The 22,907-nt window shown below is 42.0% G+C and overlaps 1 protein-coding gene across 1 annotated transcript in view; it reads right to left on the bottom strand.

Moving 5' to 3' along the window:
- Positions 1-22,907, bottom strand: part of LOC137619694 (thioredoxin domain-containing protein 12-like) — a 70,600-nt gene that overhangs the window by 15,915 nt on the left and 31,778 nt on the right. The window contains exon 3 of the mRNA XM_068349970.1: positions 10,493-10,636. Coding sequence (XP_068206071.1) covers positions 10,493-10,636 — 144 coding nt within the window. The remainder of the gene's footprint in view (positions 1-10,492; positions 10,637-22,907) is intronic.

Below are 22,907 nucleotides of genomic sequence, written 5' to 3' on the forward strand. Positions count from 1 at the left end.
TTTTAACATCTGTCTATAAGTTAACTTTTGCGGCAAAAGATATCTTACCAGGTACTATGTAATAATAATGTTATAATTAATGTTTTATTTATCCTTAGAAAATCAAAATATATGAAATATGAGGAATTTTGTTCGTGTTGTTTTTTTTTCCCCTAAAAAAACGCCTTCTTAAAAGGAAAACGTTTTTTTTTTTTACGTTTCATCGTCGATCATAAACGCATTTACTCCTGAAAGTGATATTGAAGAGCTTTTACTAAAGATGTTATTATAAATAATGATTATAAATACGTGGTAAAATATCTATAATAAAAGTGTAGCAGCATCAAGAAATGTTGGGGGTTCGCCCTTTACATAAGAATGTACTGTACATTGGATTAGACAGAACGTAGAAAAAATCAATTAGGGAAAAATCGGTATTCGATATCCTCTTCATCGGCATCGTCAATCGGGCTTTTTATTTTTTTTATTCTCAGTCGCTAACTAGTTATCGCACTGTCAAGATCTGCACACATTCCGATAATCCACATTTGAAGGTTTTCTGGGAGAGGATGGATAGAGAAAATACCGAACTATATAAAATGTTTTTTTAACCTGTTAAGCGTCACCCACGTGATAAACCGTTCACCACGATCTACTCGGTACCGCCTTCAACTGTATATTCCGTTCATGACTTTAATTGCCTTTTACAAGCCGTCAGTCTCGTGATGTTACTTTACTCGTATAGTAAGTATAGGATCACCACTTGGCAACACTCTCAGCATATGGGGACTGTGAATAGAAACTTATATGATGTCTGGCAACTATTTTTCTGAAGGTAGCTTGATGTTACAAAACTCTGGTTTGAACTGGTTTCCTATCAGTGCGCTCGGGCGTTCATGCATAAGTGGTTATTTGTTGTTCCTTTTGTAATGAAAGGTCTAAAGAGGAAGGTTATTTCTTTAGATGAAATAAATGATATTCTTGTTGTGGAATTTGATAATGATAACCTGTTTGATAATGAGAGCACTAGTTCTGAATCCTCCAGTGATGAGTATATTGAAGAAACAAAGTTTTCTTTCGATGCCGAAAGCGAAAATGACTTCTCATTACCGAATGACTGGACAACGAAATTTCACAAAACTATAAAGGGAAAGGAAACACAGAGAGAGAGAGAGAGAGAGAGAGAGAGAGAGAGAGAGAGAGAGAGAGAGAGAGAGAGAGAGAGAGAGAGAGAGAGAGAATAAAGTGGATAAATAATGTACAAATGTATAACGAACATATTTGAAAACTATACAGGAAACGATATGGAGAGAGAGAGAGAGAGAGAGAGACCTATCCCTTTCCTTTTGTTGCTTATCCAGGCGTAAGATTTACGATTGAAGATAAAAAGAACCCATTAGAATATTCAGTATTATGTAGCCATTTGAAATTAAATAATAGTAGTATTAATTGTTTTTTTTACTCAACCATTTAATTAATATCCCTACTTTTAACTATGATTACGAATTATAAGCATAAAGAAATATTAACTTTGAAAAATTATCATTAGTGAAATGACCGCTCAGGGCAAAAAAAAAAAGCGTGATTATCGTACAGCAGCCTAGTGCACACTTGCGCCTAGTGGCCGTGTTTACGTGTGGGAGTGTCATCATGGATATAAAGTACTATACTGTAATTTTTAACTATTGCTAGATACGTACTGTATCAAACCTTGAAAACCCTTTTTTGTTTTTTGTATCTATAGGAAATAATTCTACATCATTCGGAAAATACTGAAAACAGTAAGCTATGCATAGTACAGTAGTAAATACTAGTCATAGAAAATGATCAAAACTATAACAACTTTTTATTGTTTTATTTATCCATAAAAGAAATTTTGTACAGCATTTTATAAAAAAAAATCTATAAGAAGGATTTCCTACAGTATTGTTAAGATAAAAGCTACAGTATATATATATATATATATATATATATATATATATATATATATATATATATATATATATATATATATATATATATATATATATATATATATATATATATATATATATATGTTTTATATATATAATATATACATACATACATACATACACACACACAGACACACACACAGTGTATATACAGTATATATATAGCTAGAAAGCTAGAAATGGAGTGAAAAAAAAATTGACGGGTAGGTTGCTGTTTGCCGCCATGATGTGTTTCGAAATATACGAATTTCCAATTACACGAGGCCTTTCATCGACCAAATTCTCGCATAATTCGGGACCCTACTGTATATATAATTCCCTAGGGAGGAACTTCGAGCTAAGAATATTCACTATATATAATATATATATATATATATATATATATATATATATATATATATATATATATATATATATAAACAATATATATATATATAAACAATATATATATATATATATATATATATATATATATATATATATATATATATATATATATATATATATATATATATATATATACAGTGATACCTCGGTACTCGACCATAATCCGTTCGAGATCCGTGTTCGACCTCCGATTTGTTCGAGTACCGAATTTTTTTTCCCCATAAGAAATAATGGTATATATTCTATTCCGTTCCCAAGCACTCGAACAGGCCCAAAATATTAATAAAACGTGTACCTAAACAACAATAATTATCTAAATGTGTATGAAATTGGTCAGAAAATCCTATAAAACAATTTTAAACCATTTACTGTACTAAAATAAAACAATTTTAAACCATTTTCTGTACTGTAGTGAACATACCTTTGAGCAGCGGTTCGATGGCATACAGGGATGGATGTGGAGAGGATGGAAGGGGGAGGTTACTGCTTGGAAGGAGAGTCCCCTTCCATGATGTGGCGGGGTAGTTCTCCTTCAGGAGTTGTTTCTCTCTCCAATGAAAGGGTGGGCAGATCTATTTCAGGGGTTTCTTCTCTTCTTTGTCTCTTCTTTGGAGGAGAAACAGGCTTTGATGTAGCAGCTTTCTTTTCTTTTGTGAAAAACTGGTCTATTGTTAATTGTTTCTTCCTCCTCTGCAGTATTCTTCGAAAATGATACATGACACTATCATTAAACATATGCACTGCCCGGTTTGCTACTGCAATTTCTGGGTGGTATTTTTCAGCAAAAGCCTGCACATCTGCCCACTTGGAACAAATTTCATTGATGAGAGAACTTGGAACATCCTCCCTTACCTCATCCTCTTCTGAAGATTCCTGCTCCACAATCAGATCCTGCTGCTGTTGTTGTTGCAGGTGCAACAATTCCTCCACAGTCAACTCGGTAGAATGGCTTTCTACAAGCTCATCAATATCATCCTTGTCGACCTCAAGCCCCAAACTCCTGCCCATGACAACAATTTCCTCAACGACATCAGTGTCATCAGAAATTACAGGGGTAGCAGTGCTTGGACCCGCCTCTGGTTGGAAACCTTCAAACTCCCTCTCTGTGACACATGATGGCCACAGCTTACGCCAGGCAGAGTTCAATGTCCTATAGGTCACACCTCGCCAAGCTTGGTCAATCATGTTAACAGAGTTGAGGATGCTGAAGTGTTCCTTCCAGAATTCCTTTAGGGTCAACTTCGTGTCACTGGTCACTTCAAAACACTTTCTGAAAAGGGCCTTGGTATAGAGTTTTTTGAAGTTTGAAATGACCTGTTGGTCCATGGGCTGGAGTATGGGAGTAGTATTGGGGGGCAAGAATTTGATTTTGATAAAGCTGTATTCTTCTTTCAAGTCATCCTCGAGACCTGGAGGATGTGCAGGAGCATTGTCCATAACCAGAAGACATTTCATTGGCAAGCTCTTTTCAATGAGGTAAGCCTTAACCTGGGGGGCAAACACTTCGTTTATCCACTCAGTAAAGAATTGTCTTGTGACCCAAGATTTAGTGTTCGAGCGCCACATAACTGGTAGTGCACTTTTACAAATATTATTTCGTTTGAACACCCGGGGGTTGTCCGAGTGGTACACTAACAAGGGTTTGATCTTGCAATCGCCACTTGCATTTGCACACAGCAACAATGTTAGCCTATCTTTCATTGGCTTGTGACCTGGCATCTTCGTCTCGTCCTTGGTAATGTACGTATTGGCTGGCATTTTCTTCCAAAATAACCCAGTCTCATCACAATTAAAGACTTGTTGTGCGATCAAATTTTGTTCATTTATGTACCGATCGAATTCCCCCACGTATTTATCGGCTGCAATTTGATCCGAACTAGCTGCCTCCCCATGCCTAGTAACACGATGAATACCTGTTCTATTACGAAACTTTTCAAACCAACCCCTGCTCGCTTTAAATGTAAATGAATCACTTTCACTGGTACTCGGACTTTTCTTCACTAATTCTTCATAGATATGCAACGCTTTTTCACAAATGAACGCTTCACTAACACTTTCCCCGGCCAACTGTTTTTCTTTAATAAATATTAAAAGCAACTTTTCCATCTCCTCAATCACTTGTGGCCTTTGCTTAGTTACCGCCGTAACTCCCGTTGCAACATTCGCCTTCTTAATCATTTCTTTATGCTTTAAAAACGTAGAAATGGTCGACTTCGCCATTCCGTATTCTACCGCTAAATCGGACACTCGTACACCATTCTCATATTTCGCTATAATTTCCTTCTTCAACTCGATCGTTGTTCGCACTGTTTTCCTCTTCTCCTTCCCCTTAACACTCATTACTTTCTTGGGACTCATTATGAAAGCTAAAAAAGCAATTAAAAGCACTGAAAATCACTAAATCACAACGAATGCTGATCGCGCGTTGTCTGAGTGACGCTCTCGAGAGAACTGATGCTTCCCGAACAAGCGAGAGTGGCCGAGATGGCGCGATCATCACAAAGCCCATGCGGTCGTCACGTGTTCGGCTGGTCGAGTACCGAATTTTTGGTCGAGCACCGCAGCAAAAATTTCTCGAAAATTTTGGTCGAACTCCGAATTGTTCGAGTATAGAGTCGTTCGACTACCGAGGTATCACTGTATATATATATATATATATATATATATATATATATATATATATATATATATATATATATATATATATATATATATATATGTATATATATATATATATATATATATATATATATATATATATATATATATATATATATATATATATATATATATATATATATATATATATATATATATATATATTTCTGGGTCGAACCTGTGGCGCCCGGTGCATAGTCAAAATCCCTTATATATATATATATATATATATATATATATATATATATATATATATATATATATATATATATATATATATATATATATATATATATATATATATATATATATATATATATATATATATATATATATTTTGGGGGGGCTCAGGCCATGTCGTCCTGATGGAAGTTCCTTTAAGGTAGCTTCCTAGGGTATATTTGATTACGGTGATATTCCCAGAGAATTTACCTTAAGGTATCCAGAATTCTAACTCCTGGAGCGAATATCCCTAAATAAACTTAACCAGGGATATCGCATATCAGAGGACGTATTCTTGATACGCCACACAGCAATCTACACCCAGAATAGAATTAACACTTCGAGGGGTCAAAGTGGCAAGAAAACAAAAAACGAGAATGAAAGGAGAGCCGCTAACAAGGCACCTCTCCTATCTCGCTTCGAGTGTGTACATAGCGCCGCCGACGGCCCCATCTGCATTCCTTTTTACATAGCTCAACAACTCGGTGTTTTCCCTGTGTTTTCTCATAAATCTTGGATTATTTCAACCTTATGATGCCTTCTCCAGCCTCTTCTGCCTCTGGAAAGTTGAGTATTATCTTTATTATGTATAAATGTAAGCTCTTGGTGTTTTTAAAATAAATCGATAGCGATATTAACGTTACAAGAGCTGTTGCCTACCGGAGGCATCCTGGACGCTGTCGCTCGCTATGCACGAGTCATTTAGTTAGCCAGAGCGACGTTCCCGGCCCTTATGCTTTAATAATTCTAGCTATTTAGCTTTACAATAGGAATTCTTTATATGATGCCGTTAGTATTTCTGTTTCGGCGATTGAAATATCGATCCTAGCCTACGCTAGGCTTCGTAGCCTAGGCGTTTGGCCCTATTACTTTCATACATGATATACAGATTTCCGAGTGTTTTAAAATTTATTGAAGCTATAGGCAGTTTTATACAAATAAGATATTGTTGATATTTTCTTCAAAGATCGTATACGAGAGAGTTTCGGTAATTTAGGTAATCGATTCTCTTCGCGCCTAGGCTAGTAGCCTATGGAGCCTTAGTATACTTCCGCACACTCCCCGGTTGCTCTTTCTCCTCGGAGATTAAGCGCAATCCCTTTTCCCTCTGTTTTAAGCCTTAGGCTTAACCCTAATGGTTTATCTGAATAAACATTTGGATACTGTATAACTATATTAGGGTGTTTCTGTTCTTTCCTATTTCCAGAGAATCTGGCTTCAGGAGGGGGCAGGACATCAGAGTATTTAGTCTGGGTCTGTTTCTTTCTAGCATAGAGAATGAGATTCCTTTGCTAGGCCAGGGGCAGACATAGGAGGCTTAGCCTCCCTAGACCACTTCTGAAGGTTTCTGTATAAGATGATTCCTTCTTCTAGTGATCTAGCAGACTAGTCCAGTGTTGTTGTTCTCGGTTTGAAGGATAAGATTCTTCTTTCCCTTGGCTAACTGTTGTTTCAAAGACCATTCATAGCCTACTGTTTTGCTTGTCCACCAGCATTTTCTTCTTACCCGGGATGAAATGGGGTGATAGCACTACTGAGTTGTCTTTCATCCATCTGAGGATTCCCATAGCTAGCTGCTGTGAAAAGTACCTCCTTGTTTGTTTATGTGTAACCCCACCATAGTGTTGTCGCTCCACAGCACTATGAAGTACCCTGAAAGGAGCTGATGTTATTGTTTGAGGGCAAGAAAGGCTGCCCTCATTTCCAGGAGGTTTATTTGGCACTGTCTTTTGGAACCGGAGCAAAGCCCAGATGCAGTGAGGTGCAACAGGTGGCCAACCTCCACCTCTCTTCTTTTGATGTGTCTATGAAGAGCAACAAATTTGGGGGAGGAGAGAGAAGGTTTACTCCCTTGAGTAGGCTGGAATCTGACATCCACCACATAGGTCTCTCTTCTGCTCTAGACCTACTAGCACCGAGGTGTTTGGTGGGTCAAGGTGCTGAGACCAAGTCTTCAGCTGCCACTGTAGAGAACTAATGCACAGACAGCCGTTGGGAACCAACTTCTCTAGAGAATTTGTGTGTCCCAGCAGCCTATGCCATAGGCCTGCTAGTAACTTGTCCCGTGGGAAAAAGGGTTAAGCTACCTCTCTGTCTTTTTATTCTTTCCTCAGACGAGAAAACTTTGCCTAGTTTGGTCATGATTTTAATCCCTAAATATACCATCTCTTAAGAAGGTTGCAGGTGCGACTTTTTGTAATTTACTAAGATCTCCAGATCCCGGCAAAAGGCGAGAAGCCTGTCTTGGTGGAGGAGAAGAGTCTCCCTCAAGTCTGCTAGAACTAGCCAATCGTCTAGATAATAAAAAGACGAATGCCGTTCTTGTGATTTCCTACCTCCAGCCGCCTTTTCTACAAGATATCATCAACTGTAGAAGCCTGGAAGCCCATTCAGGACATCTTGGAGAGTGTCCTTCCCTAGCATGGTCTGGACTTCGGCCTGAATGGCCTGTTCCTTCTCAGATCCCTTCGTGTAGGAATCTGACATCGTCGGATGTAGAGTCAGAGGAGGGTAAGAGAGTGTGAACGGAATGATGTATCAATATTTGAGTATGAAGACCGACCAAAGTTTGGCCCTATGGAGTATCCACCTCTGCCATTAAAATAACAGACAACCTAGATCGTATGCAGACCTCCGTCAGACAGAGGAGCTCTCTACCCACCTGTAGAAGCCTGGAGGCCCATCTGGGACATCTTGGAGAGTGTCCTTTCCTAGTATGATCTGGACTTTGGCCCAAATGGCCCATTCCTTCGCAGATCCCTTCGCGTAGGAATCTGTTATCGTCCATTGTAGGATCAGAGAAGGGTGAGAGAGCGGGAACGGAATGATGTATTAATATTTGAGCATGAAGACCGACCAAAGTTTGGCCCCATGGAGTATCCACCTTTGCCATTAAAATAATGGACGACCTAGATCGCACGCTGAACTCCATCAGACAGAGGAGCTCCCCTACCCACCTCGCTAGTGCTTAATGAATAGGTGCACAACACTGCATGAGACTCGGGTCTGTGCTCAAGCTAAGTGGAATGGACCAGAGTACTCTCGTATGACCTTCCTCCCGCAGAAGCCTAGCGGAGAGCATTATGTGCTCCTACAGGAGGAGGAATTCGCTCATAAAAGGCAAGTAAAGCTGCAAGAGGTAGGTTGTACCCACAACCTATCCGCGAGGAAATAGTTTTTCCCTCCAACTTATCGGAAACTAGGATGGGCTCTGGGCTACCTGGTCAGCCAACTAGCCAGTAGGGTAGCCAACACCTCCCAGGGATTGTGTCTGTTGCTCTACCCAAAAGAGTTGACCAGTTCAATTAAGAGGAACAAGGAACCATGACTCTCAAGCGAAAGGTTAATTCTCATCGGTTACTCCCGAGGGGCTGAGTAATTGCCTAGCAAGTAAAAATCTCAAATCGATTGATGTCGAGACAGGCAACCAGTTGCAAGCAACTGCTCTGTAGGGCAGGAATTCTGTCCTTCAATTGCCTTCAATCAAATGTGGGTTGGCTGTGAAAGTATGCTTACAGATCGGTAACACCAAAGTAGCCAGTACTCTCTAGAGGAAAATGTTATTACAGAAAATCTCCTTAGCAATCACTGTCGAGTATGAGACCTGTCGCTAACGTCCATTCGCATGCAACTATTCCGAAAGGCAAGATTAAGACGTATCTTAAATTTATTGTTGGACAGGTAACTGCCACGGAAAGCTAGTGAGCGCCAGCGAACACTGATGTGTGTTAGTGAACACTGGCGAGTGTTTGCGAATACTGCCGAGGGTTAGCGAAAGCTGGCGAGCATTTGTGAATACTGCCGGGGGTTAGCGAATGCTGGCAAGTAGAGAGTTGACTCTTACCTGTAAGGATGAGTCTAGATAATGAGAGTAAGTGCGTGCTATCGAAATAGTGTGCACTTGATGCAAACGTTAGCTGAAGCTCTGTGAGCTGGCAAGTAAGTACGATGTAGGCAATAACCCCAAAGAGTTATAGCCTACGAGATTTGTCGATGGCAGCGGTGGTGACCCCAAGCAGTTGGCAGGCATCACCATCTGTGGCAAAGACAGCAAAGAGAAATTGCTCACAAGACTCGTTTTGTACCCTGAGGGTACGACGGCGATGAACAAGAATTCCAAACAGTCACCTAATTCCTTAATTACCAAGCTTCAAAGAGCTTTGCTCCGAAGAGCCAGAGCAGGGCATGAATGAATCCAATTCTGCCGGAGGAATCCCCTGGGAGAGGGAATCCACTCGAGCGAAAGCAGTCTCTTCCGCGGGTGGGAAAGGCGATCAACCCCTGTTGCCAGTGTTGACAATTCTCCACATAAGTTGGAAGATTGCTGGATAGTGGCTGGTGGAGGGTAACTCTCCCTTGGAATGTAAAGTTACCTAACACCTGGTGGAGTTTAAATCTCCCTTGGCAGGGGAAGTTGTCCAACACCTGTAGGCGGACCTCTGGGCAGCAGTCTCTACTTCCCATCAACAAGCTTTGTTCAAGTCAAAGGTTGGCATTGAGAGCTGCCTGTGAGACATAGCTGAAATCAGTTTCTACGTTCACACTGAAGGGATCCCTCCCGACTGGAAACCCCGAAGGAACCAGTCTGCTAGTGCTCTCGTTCCTACACCAGAGCTGCAGGAACAAGGTGCGCAGAAGCAGAGAGTACTGCGGTAACCAGTAACACCCTTGGAAACCATTCCTTAGCGGGGGAGATACGAAAGCCCCAAGGAAGGTAGGGGTTGCCGCATGTGCCAACGGAATAATCTTCTCCAGGTGGTGGCCACTGTTGCTTTGCCAAGTGAAATAAAGGAGTCCCCATCTAAGGGAAGTCTGGATCACCATCTAAAAACAAAAAAACAGAATTTTTTAAAACTTTAGGCCAGTCGCTTTTAATCATAAGCCGGTTAAAAGGTCTGAAGGGAGAGCAAGACTACATCTCAACTCTACTTGACTCTAAATAAAAATTGGCAATTGTTTACTAGTGCTGGTGTGAGCGGGGTGGTTGGTCTATCCCCGCTATCTCCTTCTGCTAACTAGTGGTATGTAGTTACACTTTAAAAAAGCTTTAACGGCTGGTTTCAGCTATCGCCAAAATAATACTCCTACGCAAAGAATGTATGGTTTGTATATAGAGCCGGAACAATTAATAATTTGGTCAAATACAGCTTTCAACCCCAACACATTTTAAAAATTTTGAAAATATGCAATTGACCAATCCTTATATCTTAATATATAGAAGACAGAAAATTTTATGCATAACCTAATCAGAAAAGAATGATGTAATTACTCACCTAGGAAAAGAATTCTTGGAATGTATCCACCGTCAGGTTTATACTTCTCGTCCTCAGGTTCATCATTGTCTAATGTGTTAACCATAACAAAGTGCTTACTCAGCTCAAGAGCCTTCTCTGAAGCTGCAAACTTTGGCTTAAATGCTGAAATAGTTATGTACGATTGTTTAGTGTTCTTCTTAGTGACCTCTTAATCGGCGAGAACAAAGATATTAAAGTACATACTGTACAAATTTATAATGCCTTTTGAAATGGGATATTAATCTCAAGTTGTTAATTCACTCCTGGTCTGTATTCACTGAGAAAATTCTGAACTGATATGTACATACATACATATACCAAGGCACTTCCCCCAATTTTGGGGGGTAGCCGACATCAACAAAGAAACAAAAACAAAAAGGGGACCTCTACTCTCTACGTTCCTCCCAGCCTAACAAGGGACTCAACCGAGTTCAGCTGGTACTGCTAGGGTGTCACAGCCCACCCTCCCACATTATCCACCACAGATGAAGCTTCATAATGCTGAATCCCCTACTGCTGCTACCTCCGCGGTCATCTAAGGCATCGGAGGCAGCAGCAGGGCCTACTGGAACTGCGTCACAATCGCTCGCCATTCATTCCTATTTCTAGCATGCTCTCTTGCCTCGGTCACATCTATCCTCCTATCACCCAGAGCTTCCTTCACTTCATATGTATTCCACCAAAATACTTGTGATATGTATTCCACCAAAATACTTTATTAAGTTTATGTATTAACTTTGAAAATTCTAAGAAAAGATATGCTACATATTCCACCGAAATGTTTTAATGACTAGGTAAAAAATGAAACAAACATGACAATGACCAAATGTTAAACATTTAAGGAACATGAACACAATAATAAATTACATAACCTGTTCTACAACTTTCCTTTCTGATGGTAACAGCTAAATAGTTGTGATTTCTATACTTCCTTGTACAGTATCTACAAAGATGTTTATATTTGTGCCATTTACTTCAGATTTCTTTGGTGCACCATTAATAAAATGACAAATTTGAAAATAATTTGTATATTTCCTTACTATACAAACCTGGAGCTATTTATTAAGGATTATCTATTGGCGAAGCTGGAAGACTAGCCATTAAGACTTTTAAGCTAGGTGGCAACAACCCAACCCGCTAGTTAGCGGGGGTGTAGTGACGGGTAAGGGGTTGCCGGCTACCCTACTCATTCATATGCCAGTGTATTCGAGCCACTTTTGAATGCAGGTAGGTCTTACTATGAGGGACAAGTGATGGTGAGACAATCTGTATAAATAGCTACAGGTTTGTATGTTTAGGAAAAATACAAATTACTTTCAAATTTGTAATTTTTTCTGACAGTACTACAAACCTCACGGTATTTATTAAGGACGATTCACCCATTAGGAGGGTGGAAGTCCGACCACTGGCTTGGCCATTGACCCGGGGTTTTCCAGTACGGGCTTGGCTTGTAACTGAGATAAACCCTGACACCTCGCTAAACTTTTGTGCAATGCACTGATAGCAGCCTGACCAAACTGTGTGCTTGTGAAAGCTAGCAATGTGACTGTCTAGGTAAGAATATTCTGAATTAAATAGGAATGTTGACATTTAACATAGACATTTCCTAATGCCCACCTCGCGGGGAGTATCGGGGATGTAGACAAGTATTAATTCTATAGTATGTTACACATGGGAAATGGTTATTACCTGCAGATAGGTGAGGCCAGCATGCAAAGGGCTCATGGTCCTATTACCCAAGCGAGGGAAAATATGAAAGAAAGAAAGAAAGCCAATCATTCTTACACATCCATCTCTGACTAATCCCTGGTAACCTATGCCCTCTACCATCTGCTACTTGTCCATCAAGGAGACAGAGGCATTCTAAACCACTTGTTATGCAGCCCCCACAGGACCAATGGAGAACGTGTACATGTTCCCGTGGGTTATGTCTTGCAGGAAGTGGGCAGTGAAGGTCGCCTAACGCTTCCGCACTCGCTTGCAATACCTACGTCACAGAGTAGTTACTTTTAAACGCCAGGGATACACTTATGCCCCTGATGTCATGAGCTTTAGGTCGATGAGCAAGAGGAGGGTCAGGATTCACTGCATGGTCAATGACCCTGCAAATCCAAGTTGAGATGGTGTTTTTTGTGACCCTCCTCTTGACCTTCCCCGTGCTGACACTCAAGGCAAACTTCTGCAGTGCGTTTAAGGTAATACCTCAAACTCCTCACTGGGCAAAGTAACGGTTGATCTGGATCATCGGTTACAGAACGAAGACCCTCAATCCGGAAGGGCACAAATCTAAGATCTACTACTCCCAGATTTTGAGTCTTAGCAATAAACTCAAGGATGAAGCTAAGCGTTACCTCCCTCCATCCCCTTGAAAGGGAGATGTAGGATAGACCATGAAGTTCACTGACTCTCTTGGCCCAACCCAATGCGAGTAAGAACAAAGACTTCAAAGTGAGGTGGCGATCTCTTGCCTGGCGTAATGGTTCATAAGAAGCACTCTTCAGGGACTGAAGGATGTGAACCATGTTCCTAGGAGAAGATCTAATTTCTGACTGGGAGCAAGTAAGCTCATAACTTTGTATGAGAAGAGACAACACCACAAAGAGGAAAGATCAACTCCTTTCAGTCTAAAGGCAAGGCTTAAGGCTGAGCAGTAGCCTTTCACTGCCGAGACCAAGAGAAGATTTTCTTCCCGAAGGTATACAAGGAACTCCGCTATTATTGGAATAGTGGCATCGAGGGAAGAGATACCCCTTCCACGACAGGAACCACAGAAGAAGATCCACTTAGCCTGGCAGACTGATGCAGGGGATCTTTGTAGGTATCCAGACATCCTTCACACAACCTGTTGTGAAAAGCCTGTGAGAAGAGTTGCTGTATAGTCCCCAGGCTTGAAGAGGACGCAAAGCTACTGCCTTGTGATAGATGTTGGTGTGTGCTTGCCTGAGTAGATCGTGTTGTGGAGGGAGTTCTCTCAGGAGCTCCGTCAAGAGCTGCAGAAGGTCTGGGGATCACTCTGTGTGATGCCATAGCGGAGCTATGAGCATCGTGAACAGGTTGTTGAATGCTCTGGTCTTGTTGAGCTCCCTTTGCATCAGACAGAATAGGGAAAGGCATACTTGTCGATGTTGTTCCACCATTGTTGGCACGCATCCTGCCAGAGACCCTGAGGGTCCGGGACTGGGGAACAGTAGAGCGGGAGCCTGAAGTTCAGGGATGTAGCAAACAGATTCACAGCCAGGGAACCCCACAAGTCAGGATTTTGTTAACTATCAGATGATTCAAAGACTATTCGGAGCACACTATCTGAGTCACTCTGCTCAGACTGTTCGCGAGCACATTCCTCTTGCCTAGAATGAAGCGAGCTGATAGGGACACTGAATTGTCTTCTGTCCACCTTAACATCTCTAACGCTAGATGGCATGGGGGTTGCGAAAGGTTTGTTTACGTAAGCCACTACTGCGGTGTTGTCGCTCATCAGCACCACAGAGTGACCTGCAAGCAACTGTTGGAGGGCTAGGAAGGCTGCCCTCATCTTTAAGATATTTATGTGCTGGTACCTTTTGGACTTAGACCATAGTCCTGAGGCTGTGTGGTGCAGCATATGGGGACCCCACCCTTCTTTTGAGGTGTTTGTATAGAGCATCAATTCCGGGGTAAGGGACGAGAAGATCTGTCCCTCTGCGGAGATCTTCATCTGTCACCCACCACTCAAGATCTGTCAGTTGTTCTAGTCCCATGAGAACTAATGTATCCTGAGAGACAGTGTGCTGACTCCACCTGGATTTTTGCCGCCAATGAAGAGATCGAATTCTGAGGTGACCGTTGGGCACAAGACAGACCAGGGATGCTAGGAGACCTATGAGATACAACCACTGTTAGGCCCTGAGCTCTTTTCGTCTGAGAAACGGGCATGCTACCTCCCTCAGCCTGTGTACTCTGTTTGTTGTCTGATGGAAACACTTTCTGCAATTTAGTTTCTATAATCATACCCAGGTATACCAGTCTCTGTGAGGGGAGCACAGATGACTTCTCGAAGTTTAACATGATCCCCGGATCCTGACAAAACTCGAATAGTCTGTCTCGGTGCTGAAGAAGGGTTGTCACCAAGTCTGCTAGGATCAGCCAAATATCAAGGTATCTTATGAGATGAATGCCATCTTGTGAGCCCTAAATTACACTAGGACGAACGCCCTCGTAAAGACCTGGGGTGCTGTGAAAAGACCAAAGCATAGCACCTTGAACTGGTATTGCCTGTTCTCGTGTATGATCCGAAGATACTTCCTTGAAGACGAATGGACTAGGATCTGGAAGTATGCTTCCTTGAGATGCAGTATGCACAAAGAGTCCTATGTTCTTACTGCTTGTATACCTGTGTCTGGCATCTCCATTCTGAATGAAGGCTGAAGGACAAACTTGTTCAGAGCCAAGAGATCGATGACTGGTCTCCAGCCTCCAGACACGCTTCTCACAAGAAAGAGTTCACTGAAGAAGCCTGAAGAGGTGTCAAGGACCTCCTGGAGAGCGCCTTTTTCCAACACGGTCTGGACTTCGACCCAGAGGGCCAGCTCTTCTGCAGATCCTATTACGTAGGAGCTCATTAGAATTGGATCCTGATTCAGTAGATTGAGTGAGCGGGATGCGATACCCTGAACAAATTACGGAGATTGTCCAAGGTAGCTTAAGAGACGCAGCCAGCTCTGGGATGGAAGCTCTTCTTGCCTGAGGAAGGGCCCTGCTACCTTCCTCAGTCTCTGAATTCTTTTGTCTGATGGGAATGCTTTGTGCTCTTTGGTGTCTATGATCATGCCCAGATATACCGGTCTTTGAGAGGGGAGCAGTTGTGACTTCTCGAGGTTTACCATGATCCCAGGTGTTGGCAAAGGCCCAGAAGCTTGTCTCGGTGCTGAAGAAGGGTTGCCCCTGAGTCGGCTAGAATCCGCCAGTCGTCCAGATATCTTAGGAGATGGATGTCAATTCTGTGAGCCAAAGACGACACTAGGGCAAACACTCTTGTAAGGACCTGAGGGGCCATGGAAAGACCAAAACACAGAACCTTGAACTGGTATTGTTTCTGGTCGAACACGATCCTTAGATACTTCCTGGAAGACGGAGGGGCTGGGATCTCGAAGTATGGGTCCTCGAGATCCAGTTCACACATGAAGTCCTGCGGTCTTATCGCCTGTCTGACCGTGTCCGCTGTTTCCATCTTGAACGGGGTTTGTCTGACAAACCTTTTCAAGGTCGAAAGATTGATGACTGGTCTCCAGCATCCAGACGCCTTTTTCACAGGAAAGAGTTGACTGAAGAAGCCTGGAGACCCATCGAATGAATGAATGAATGATTTGAAATTCTCTGGCATCCTGACATCGAAGGTCATTGACACCGATATCATTTATTATCAATAAAGATTAAAAGAATATTCAATTAAAACTAGAAAAGGAAATATGTTACAAAAGTTAAGTAGCATTAAGAAGACCTGCTTCTGATATAAATTTAAAAGTGCCACTAGCATTGTACGACACATCATGTCCAAGGATCTTGGCCATCCTCACCCCGAGCCTCAAACAGATATCTATTTCTTTCAGTGCTATAAGTGGGGCATTCAGTCAACTAATGCCTCACTGTCAAGGGTATCAAATAGTCGTCACAATATGGTTGGTGTTGGCCAGCCAGCAGAAATTCGTGTGTCATCCGAGTGTGACCAATGCGGAGACGACAAAAAGTACTCTCCCATTTTTGGGGCATCCCATTATACCTCCAAGGGGATATAACAATCGCAATTTCTCTCATCTCATTTTCGGTTAATCTATCCCAATGCTGTTTCCAATTGTTATAAATAAAATTCTTAATTGCTGGTAAAAGTCATTACAGAGAATGGGATACCTTCTTGGTAGCAACTTAGCTCCAGCACTCTTTGCCTGTGAATCTGCCTCTTCATTTTCAGACACACCTATGTGTGCTGGAACCCAGCAAAATCAAACTGTTATACCTTTTAAGCCAATAATTAAAAGCCACTCTAAAATCTTTAAAACTAAAGGGTTACTAGAATTGAAACTTTCTAAATCTTGAAGGACACTTCTTGAATCACTATAAATGATAAAATTGCCCTCCTCTTTTAATGCTATTTTCTCAATAGTGGTTAGTATGCCATGTAATTCAGCAGTAAATATAGAAGACATTGGAGAAAGTGCACCTCTTCAGTTAAAAGAACTACTACATACTCCAAATCCATCGCCAGCATCAGTTTTGGAGCCATTAGTATATATAAAAATTGATTTCCTATGTTCTTCAACATGCTCCATAAAAAGAACCCTAGCTTCTAATTCAGTCATGTTTTTTTTTTTTTTTAACACCAATACAATATTTACAAAAAGATATCTCTGGTAATTTCCATGGAAGGGTTGATGATATATTAAATGGAAGCACCTTACCTCCAATTTTATCAAGACTGTTTAATAATTGTTTTACCCGAAAGCCATAAGGTTGAGGAGATTTTGGGTGCAACTCAAAGTATGTTGAGTTCCTTACAAGGCTTGCAGTCTGAAAGGCTAAAGAGTTAGGGAGTATTTGTAACCTAAACCAATACCGAATAATGGAAGACACTCGATAATGGTCTAGAGGTAACTCTCCAGCATCAACAAGGAGACTTGGGATAGGTGAGGTTCTAAATGTTCCTGTGGACAACCTAATACCAGCATGATGTATTGAATCTAATATCTTTAATCGTCTTGGGGTGGCTGAGGAGTATATTTCACACCCCCAACTAATTCTGAATAAAATCAATACCTTGTATAATTTTAAAATAGTTTTATGGTCTGCCCCCATGATGTATGGGACAATACTTTTGAAAGATTCAGAGCCTCAAGACATTTAGCTTTGAATGCCTTTAAATGAGGAACCCATGTAAGTCTAAAATTGAAAATCAATTCTAAAAATTTAGCTTCACCTACCATGGGATCCGTTGACCTTTCATGTATATATCTAGATCTGGATGTACAGAAATGGACAATAGTAGTTTTGCTTGTTGAAAACTTGAACCCATTCATATCAGCCCACTGAATAATTTTGTCAATTGCGAGTTGTAATTTTCTCTCAATCATTGCCATTATAGCTCCAGCAAATGACATATAGAGATCATCCACAAATAATGTTGAGAGAATATCCTGGGGAATGACATAGGATATCCCATTAATTGCTAGTGCAAACAGGGTTACACTCAGCACACTACCCTGGAGAACTACTCCTTCTTGACATTTCCTCTCTAATAGAGTTTCCCCAACTCTCGATTGAAAAACTCTACGTGAAAGAAATGATTGGATAAACAGTGGTAGCTCTCCTCTTAATCCCAATTCATGAATGGTTTTAAGTATAACATATCTTCATGCAGTATCATATGCCTTTTCAAGGTAAAAAAAATTATATTTACAATTCAAAATAAATTTTTGAATATACTTACCTCGTGGATATATATGTAGCTAACGTCTCCGACGGTCGACAGATTCCAAAAACTCGCGAGCAATCACCGTGGTGGTTGCTGGGTGTGAACACCAGCGCCAACTGCCGGCAGGATACCGCATATATTTCCCCAGGAATTCAGTTCTTCTCAGTCCGTAGGGTCTCTATCGGGGAGGAAGGAGGGCCCTTTAATTATATATATCCAACGGGTAATTATATTTAAAAATTTACTTTAAATTGAAAATATAATTTTTAAATATTTAACTTAGCCGGTGGATATATATGTAGCTGATTCACACCCATGGTGGAGGGTAGAGACCAGTATTAAACATTAAAGGAATATAAGCTCAAGAGTTTTTGACAATTATCCAAAAAACAAACTTAAGTATAGGTACCTGATAAGGAAGCTGACTCTGATGATACTCTGCCTCAATAGTCCGCTATCCTTACGAAGCCCAGCGTTCCACTCAGGGTGCTGAAAGACTTCTAGGAGCTGTTATATTTAGGGTAAACACCCCTATAACAGGACCTCATCAATACCCTTGATCTGGGCGCTCTCAAGAAACAAGTTTGACCACCCGCCAAATCAAAAGATTGCGGAAGACTTCTTAGTCTCCACATACAACTCCCCCCCAAAAATTAAAAGTTTCAAGAGAAGAAAAAGGATATTGGGATTAAGGGAATGTAGTGGTAGAACCTTCACCCACTACTGCACTCGCTGCTACGAATGGTCCTAACGTGTAGCACTCCTCATAAAGAGTCTGGACATTTTTTAAATAATGTGAAGCGAACACAGATCTACTCCTCCAAAAGGTTGCGTCCATAATGCTTCTAAGGGATCTATTTTGTTTGAACGCTACTGAAGTTGCCACCGCTCTAACTTCATGAGTTTTAACTTTAAGCAATTTCAGATCATTCTCACTTAAATGAGAGTGAGCCTCTCTAATTAAAAGTCTAATAAAATAAGACTACGCATTTTTCGACATCGGTAAGGAGGGCTTTTTAACTGAACACCATAAAGCCTCTGAATTACCTCGCAGCGATTTGGTTCTATTTGAATAAAATTTAAGAGCTCTTACAGGGCACAGGACTCTTTCAATTTCGTTCCCAACAAGTTCAGATAGACTGGGAAGTTCAAACGATTTAGGCCATGGACGAGATGGTCGTTTATTTTTGGCTAAAAAACCAATCTGAAGCGAGCATACTGCTTTATTAGAGCAGAAGCCGACATTTTTGCTGAAATCATGTACTTCACTAACTCTCTTTGCGGTAGCCAAGCTCACTAAAAAGAGAGTTTTGAGTGTAAGATCCTTGAGTGAGGTTGAATTCAACGGCTCAAACCTATCAGACATAAGGAACTTAAGGACCACGTCCAAATTCCAAGCAGGAGTAGTAATCTAACGCTCCTTGGAAGTCTCGAAAGACTTGAGAAGGTCTTGAAGATCTTTATTATTAGACAGATACAAATTTCTATGGTTAAAAACTGAAGCTAACATGCTTCTGTAGCCTTTAATGGTTGTGGGAGAAAGGATGCGATCATTTCTAAGATAAAGCAGAAAGTCTGCAATCTGTGCTACAGTGGTATTGGAAGAGGAAATAGAGGACTTGCACCAGTCTCTAAATACCTCCCATTTAGATTGGTAGATCCTGATGGTAGAGGATCTTCTAGCCCTCGCGATCGCTCTAGCTGCCTCCTTCAAAAACCCTCAAGCTCTAGAGAGTCTTTCGGTAGTCTGAAGGCGGTTAGACAAAGCGCGGGGAGACTTTGATGAAATCTTTTTACATGAGGTTGACGCAGGAGATCCATCCGTAACGGTAAACTTCTTGGGATGTCCACCAGCCACAGAAGTACCTCTGTGAACCATTCTCTCGACGGCCAGAGGGGAGCAACCAACGTCAACCTGGTCCCTTCGTGAGAGGCGAACTTCTGAAGCACCTTGTTTAGGATCTTGAACGGTGGGAAGGCATAGATGTCTAGGTGAGACCAGTCCAGCAGGAAAGCGTCTATGAGGGCTGCCTCTGGATCTGGAACTGGAGAGCAGTAAGTCGGGAGCCTCTTTGTCAGTGAAGTCGCAAACAGATCTATGGTGGGGTGACCCCTTGTCATCCATAGCTTCTCGCACACATTCTTGTGTAACGTCCACTCCGTGGAGATGACTTGTCCTCTTCTGCTGAGATAGTCCGCTAAGACATTCATTTCTCCTTGCACGAATCTCGTCAAAAGAGAGATGTTTCTTGCCTTTGACCAAATGAGGAGGTCCCTTGCGGAGACGAAAAGGGAGTGGGAGTGAGTCCCTCCTTGTTTTGAGATATACGCCAAGGCCGTGGTATTGTCTGCATTCACCTCTACCACTTTGTTCTGAACCAGACTCTCGAAACTCTTTAAAGCTAGATGGACTGCCAGAAGTTCTTTGCAGTTTATATGGAGTTTCTTCTGATCTGTGGACCAAAGACCCGAGCATTCCAGATTGTCCAGTGTCGCTCCCCAACCCAAATCCGATGCGTCTGGATACAACACATGGTTTGGGTTCTTGATCGCAAGAGAAAGACCTTCTCGAAGTCTGATGTTGCTGTCCCAACAAGTCAGAAATGTCTTGACTGAGTTGGAGATCGGAATAGAAATCATCTCTAAGACCTTCTCCTTGTTCCAAAGGTGGTTTAGGTGAAACTGGGGAGGGCAAAGGTTGAGTCTCCCCAGAGAGATAAACTGTTCCTGCGATGAAAGAGTTCACACGAGGCTCATCCAAACTCTTACAGAGCAACTGCTTTTCTCTTGCAAGTGACGGACTTTTAGCAGAGCTTGCTCCATTCTTGTGGGAGACGGAAAAGCCCGAAAAACTCGACTCTGTATCTCCATCCCCAAATAAAGAATTGTCTGGGATGGAGTAAGTTGTGACTTTTCTACGTTCACTAGGAGACCTAACTCTTTGGTTAGGTCTAATGTCCATTTGAGGTCCTCCAGACAGCGATTTAATGACGACACCCTGAATAACCAGTCGTCCAAATAAAGGGAGGCTCTGATCCCTGACAAATGTAGAAAGCTTGCTACATTTCGCATGAGCCTTGCAAAAACAAGAGGAGCAGGGCTGAGGCCGAAGCACAGTGCTCGGAACTGATACACTACTTTCCTGTACACAAACCTCAGATATTGTTGAAAGTTTGGTTGAATCGGGATGTAGAAGTATGCATCCTGAAGGTCGAGAGAGACCATCCAGTCGCCTTCCCTTACTGCTGCTAAAACAGATTTGGTAGTCTCCATCGTGAATTTTGTCTTTACAATAAACACATTGAGAGCACTTACATCTAGCACTGGCCTCCAACCTCCAGTGTTCTTCGGAGCCAGGAAGAGACGGTTGTAAAAGCCTGGGGATTGAAGGTCCGAGACTTTCACCACCGCCCCCTTTTCTAACAAAAGAGACACTTGATGTCGCAAAGCCTGTCTCCTTGTTTCCTCTCGATACCTGGGAGAGAGGTCTATCGGAAAATTTACTAGAGGAGGTTTCCGTACAAATTGGATTTTGTAACCCTCCTTTAGTACCAGAACTGACTCTTGGTCTGCTCCCCTTCTCTCCCAGGCCTGCCAGAAGTTCGTCAGTCTGGCACCTACTGCTGTCTGAAGCCGTGGGCAGTCAGACTCTGCCACGGGAGGATCCGGATCCCCTTCTCTTACCTCGTTTGTTATCCGGACGAGAGGTTCCCCTGCTGGGTGCTCTGCCACGAAAGGGAGGAATAAATCTTGTAGCTGGCGTATCAAACTTGGGTTTGTTGGCATAAGAAGAAGGTAAAACCTTGCGTGCTGTCTTGGCCACTAAATCGTGCGTGTCCTTCAGTGCAAGAGACGACGCAATATCTTTAATAAGATGTTGTGGGAACAGAGTACTCGACAAAGGCGCAAAAAGTAGCTCTGACTTCTGACAAGGGGTGACCCCTACAGAAAGGAAAGAACACAAAGTTTCTCTTTTCTTAAGTACTCCTGCAGTGAACGTAGCTGCCAGTTCATTGGAGCCATCCCTTATGGCCTTGTCCATGCATGATATTATTTGTACAGCAATATCATTGTCCGATGGAGAGACCTTCTTACTTAAGGCTCCCAGGGACCAATCCAAAAAATTAAACACTTCGAACTCACGAAAAACTCCTTTCAGGAGATGATCCAGTTCTGAAGATGACCAGAAAATCTTCGAGCGTCTCATGGCTAGACGACGAAGAGAGTCTACTAGGCTTGAGAAGTCTCCCTGGGCAGAGGCAGGTACTCCCAAGCCGAGAACTTCTCCTGTGTCAAACCAGACGGTCGAGCGAGAGGCCAATTTAGAAGGAGGAAAAGCAAAGGAAAACTTTCCTAAACTTCTCTTGGTTTCAAACCAGTCTCCCAGTAAGCGCATGGCTCTCTTGGAAGAGCGAGAGAACTAACTTCGTAAACGAAGGAGTCGAAGAAGTCATGCCTAGAGTAAATTCAGACGGCGGCGAACGTGGAGCAGCCGTTACAAAATGAGTAAAGATGTTCATAATCTTTTTAAAGTCAAGGGATTGTTGGACAACCCTAGGTTCCTCCTCTTCTGAATGAATCCCCAAAGGTACATTAGAGGAAAGGAGATCATCAACTTCTTCTTCAGAAGGCACATCATCTGATAAATCTAAAGTCTTGCGAGAAGGAGAATATTCAGAATGACATGAAGGTAAAGCCTGACAGGCTACATCAACTTGTATATGAGAAGAAGTTAAAGTTGGAGGGTCGACGTCACGTTGTGACTGCAGAGAATGTTGTTCTACTACACGTCGAGACTGAAGTGACTGACGTTCAACGTCACGTAGAAACAGCGGTGACTGCTGTTCGATGTCATATCGTGACTGCGGCGACTGACGTTCGACGTCACGTCGTGTCTGCGGTGTCCGCCGCTCAACGTCACGTCATGTCCGCGGTGACTGCAGCTCAACGTCA

The sequence above is a fragment of the Palaemon carinicauda genome, chromosome 26 (genome assembly GCF_036898095.1).
Source record: "Palaemon carinicauda isolate YSFRI2023 chromosome 26, ASM3689809v2, whole genome shotgun sequence".
Classification (NCBI taxonomy): domain Eukaryota; kingdom Metazoa; phylum Arthropoda; class Malacostraca; order Decapoda; family Palaemonidae; genus Palaemon; species Palaemon carinicauda.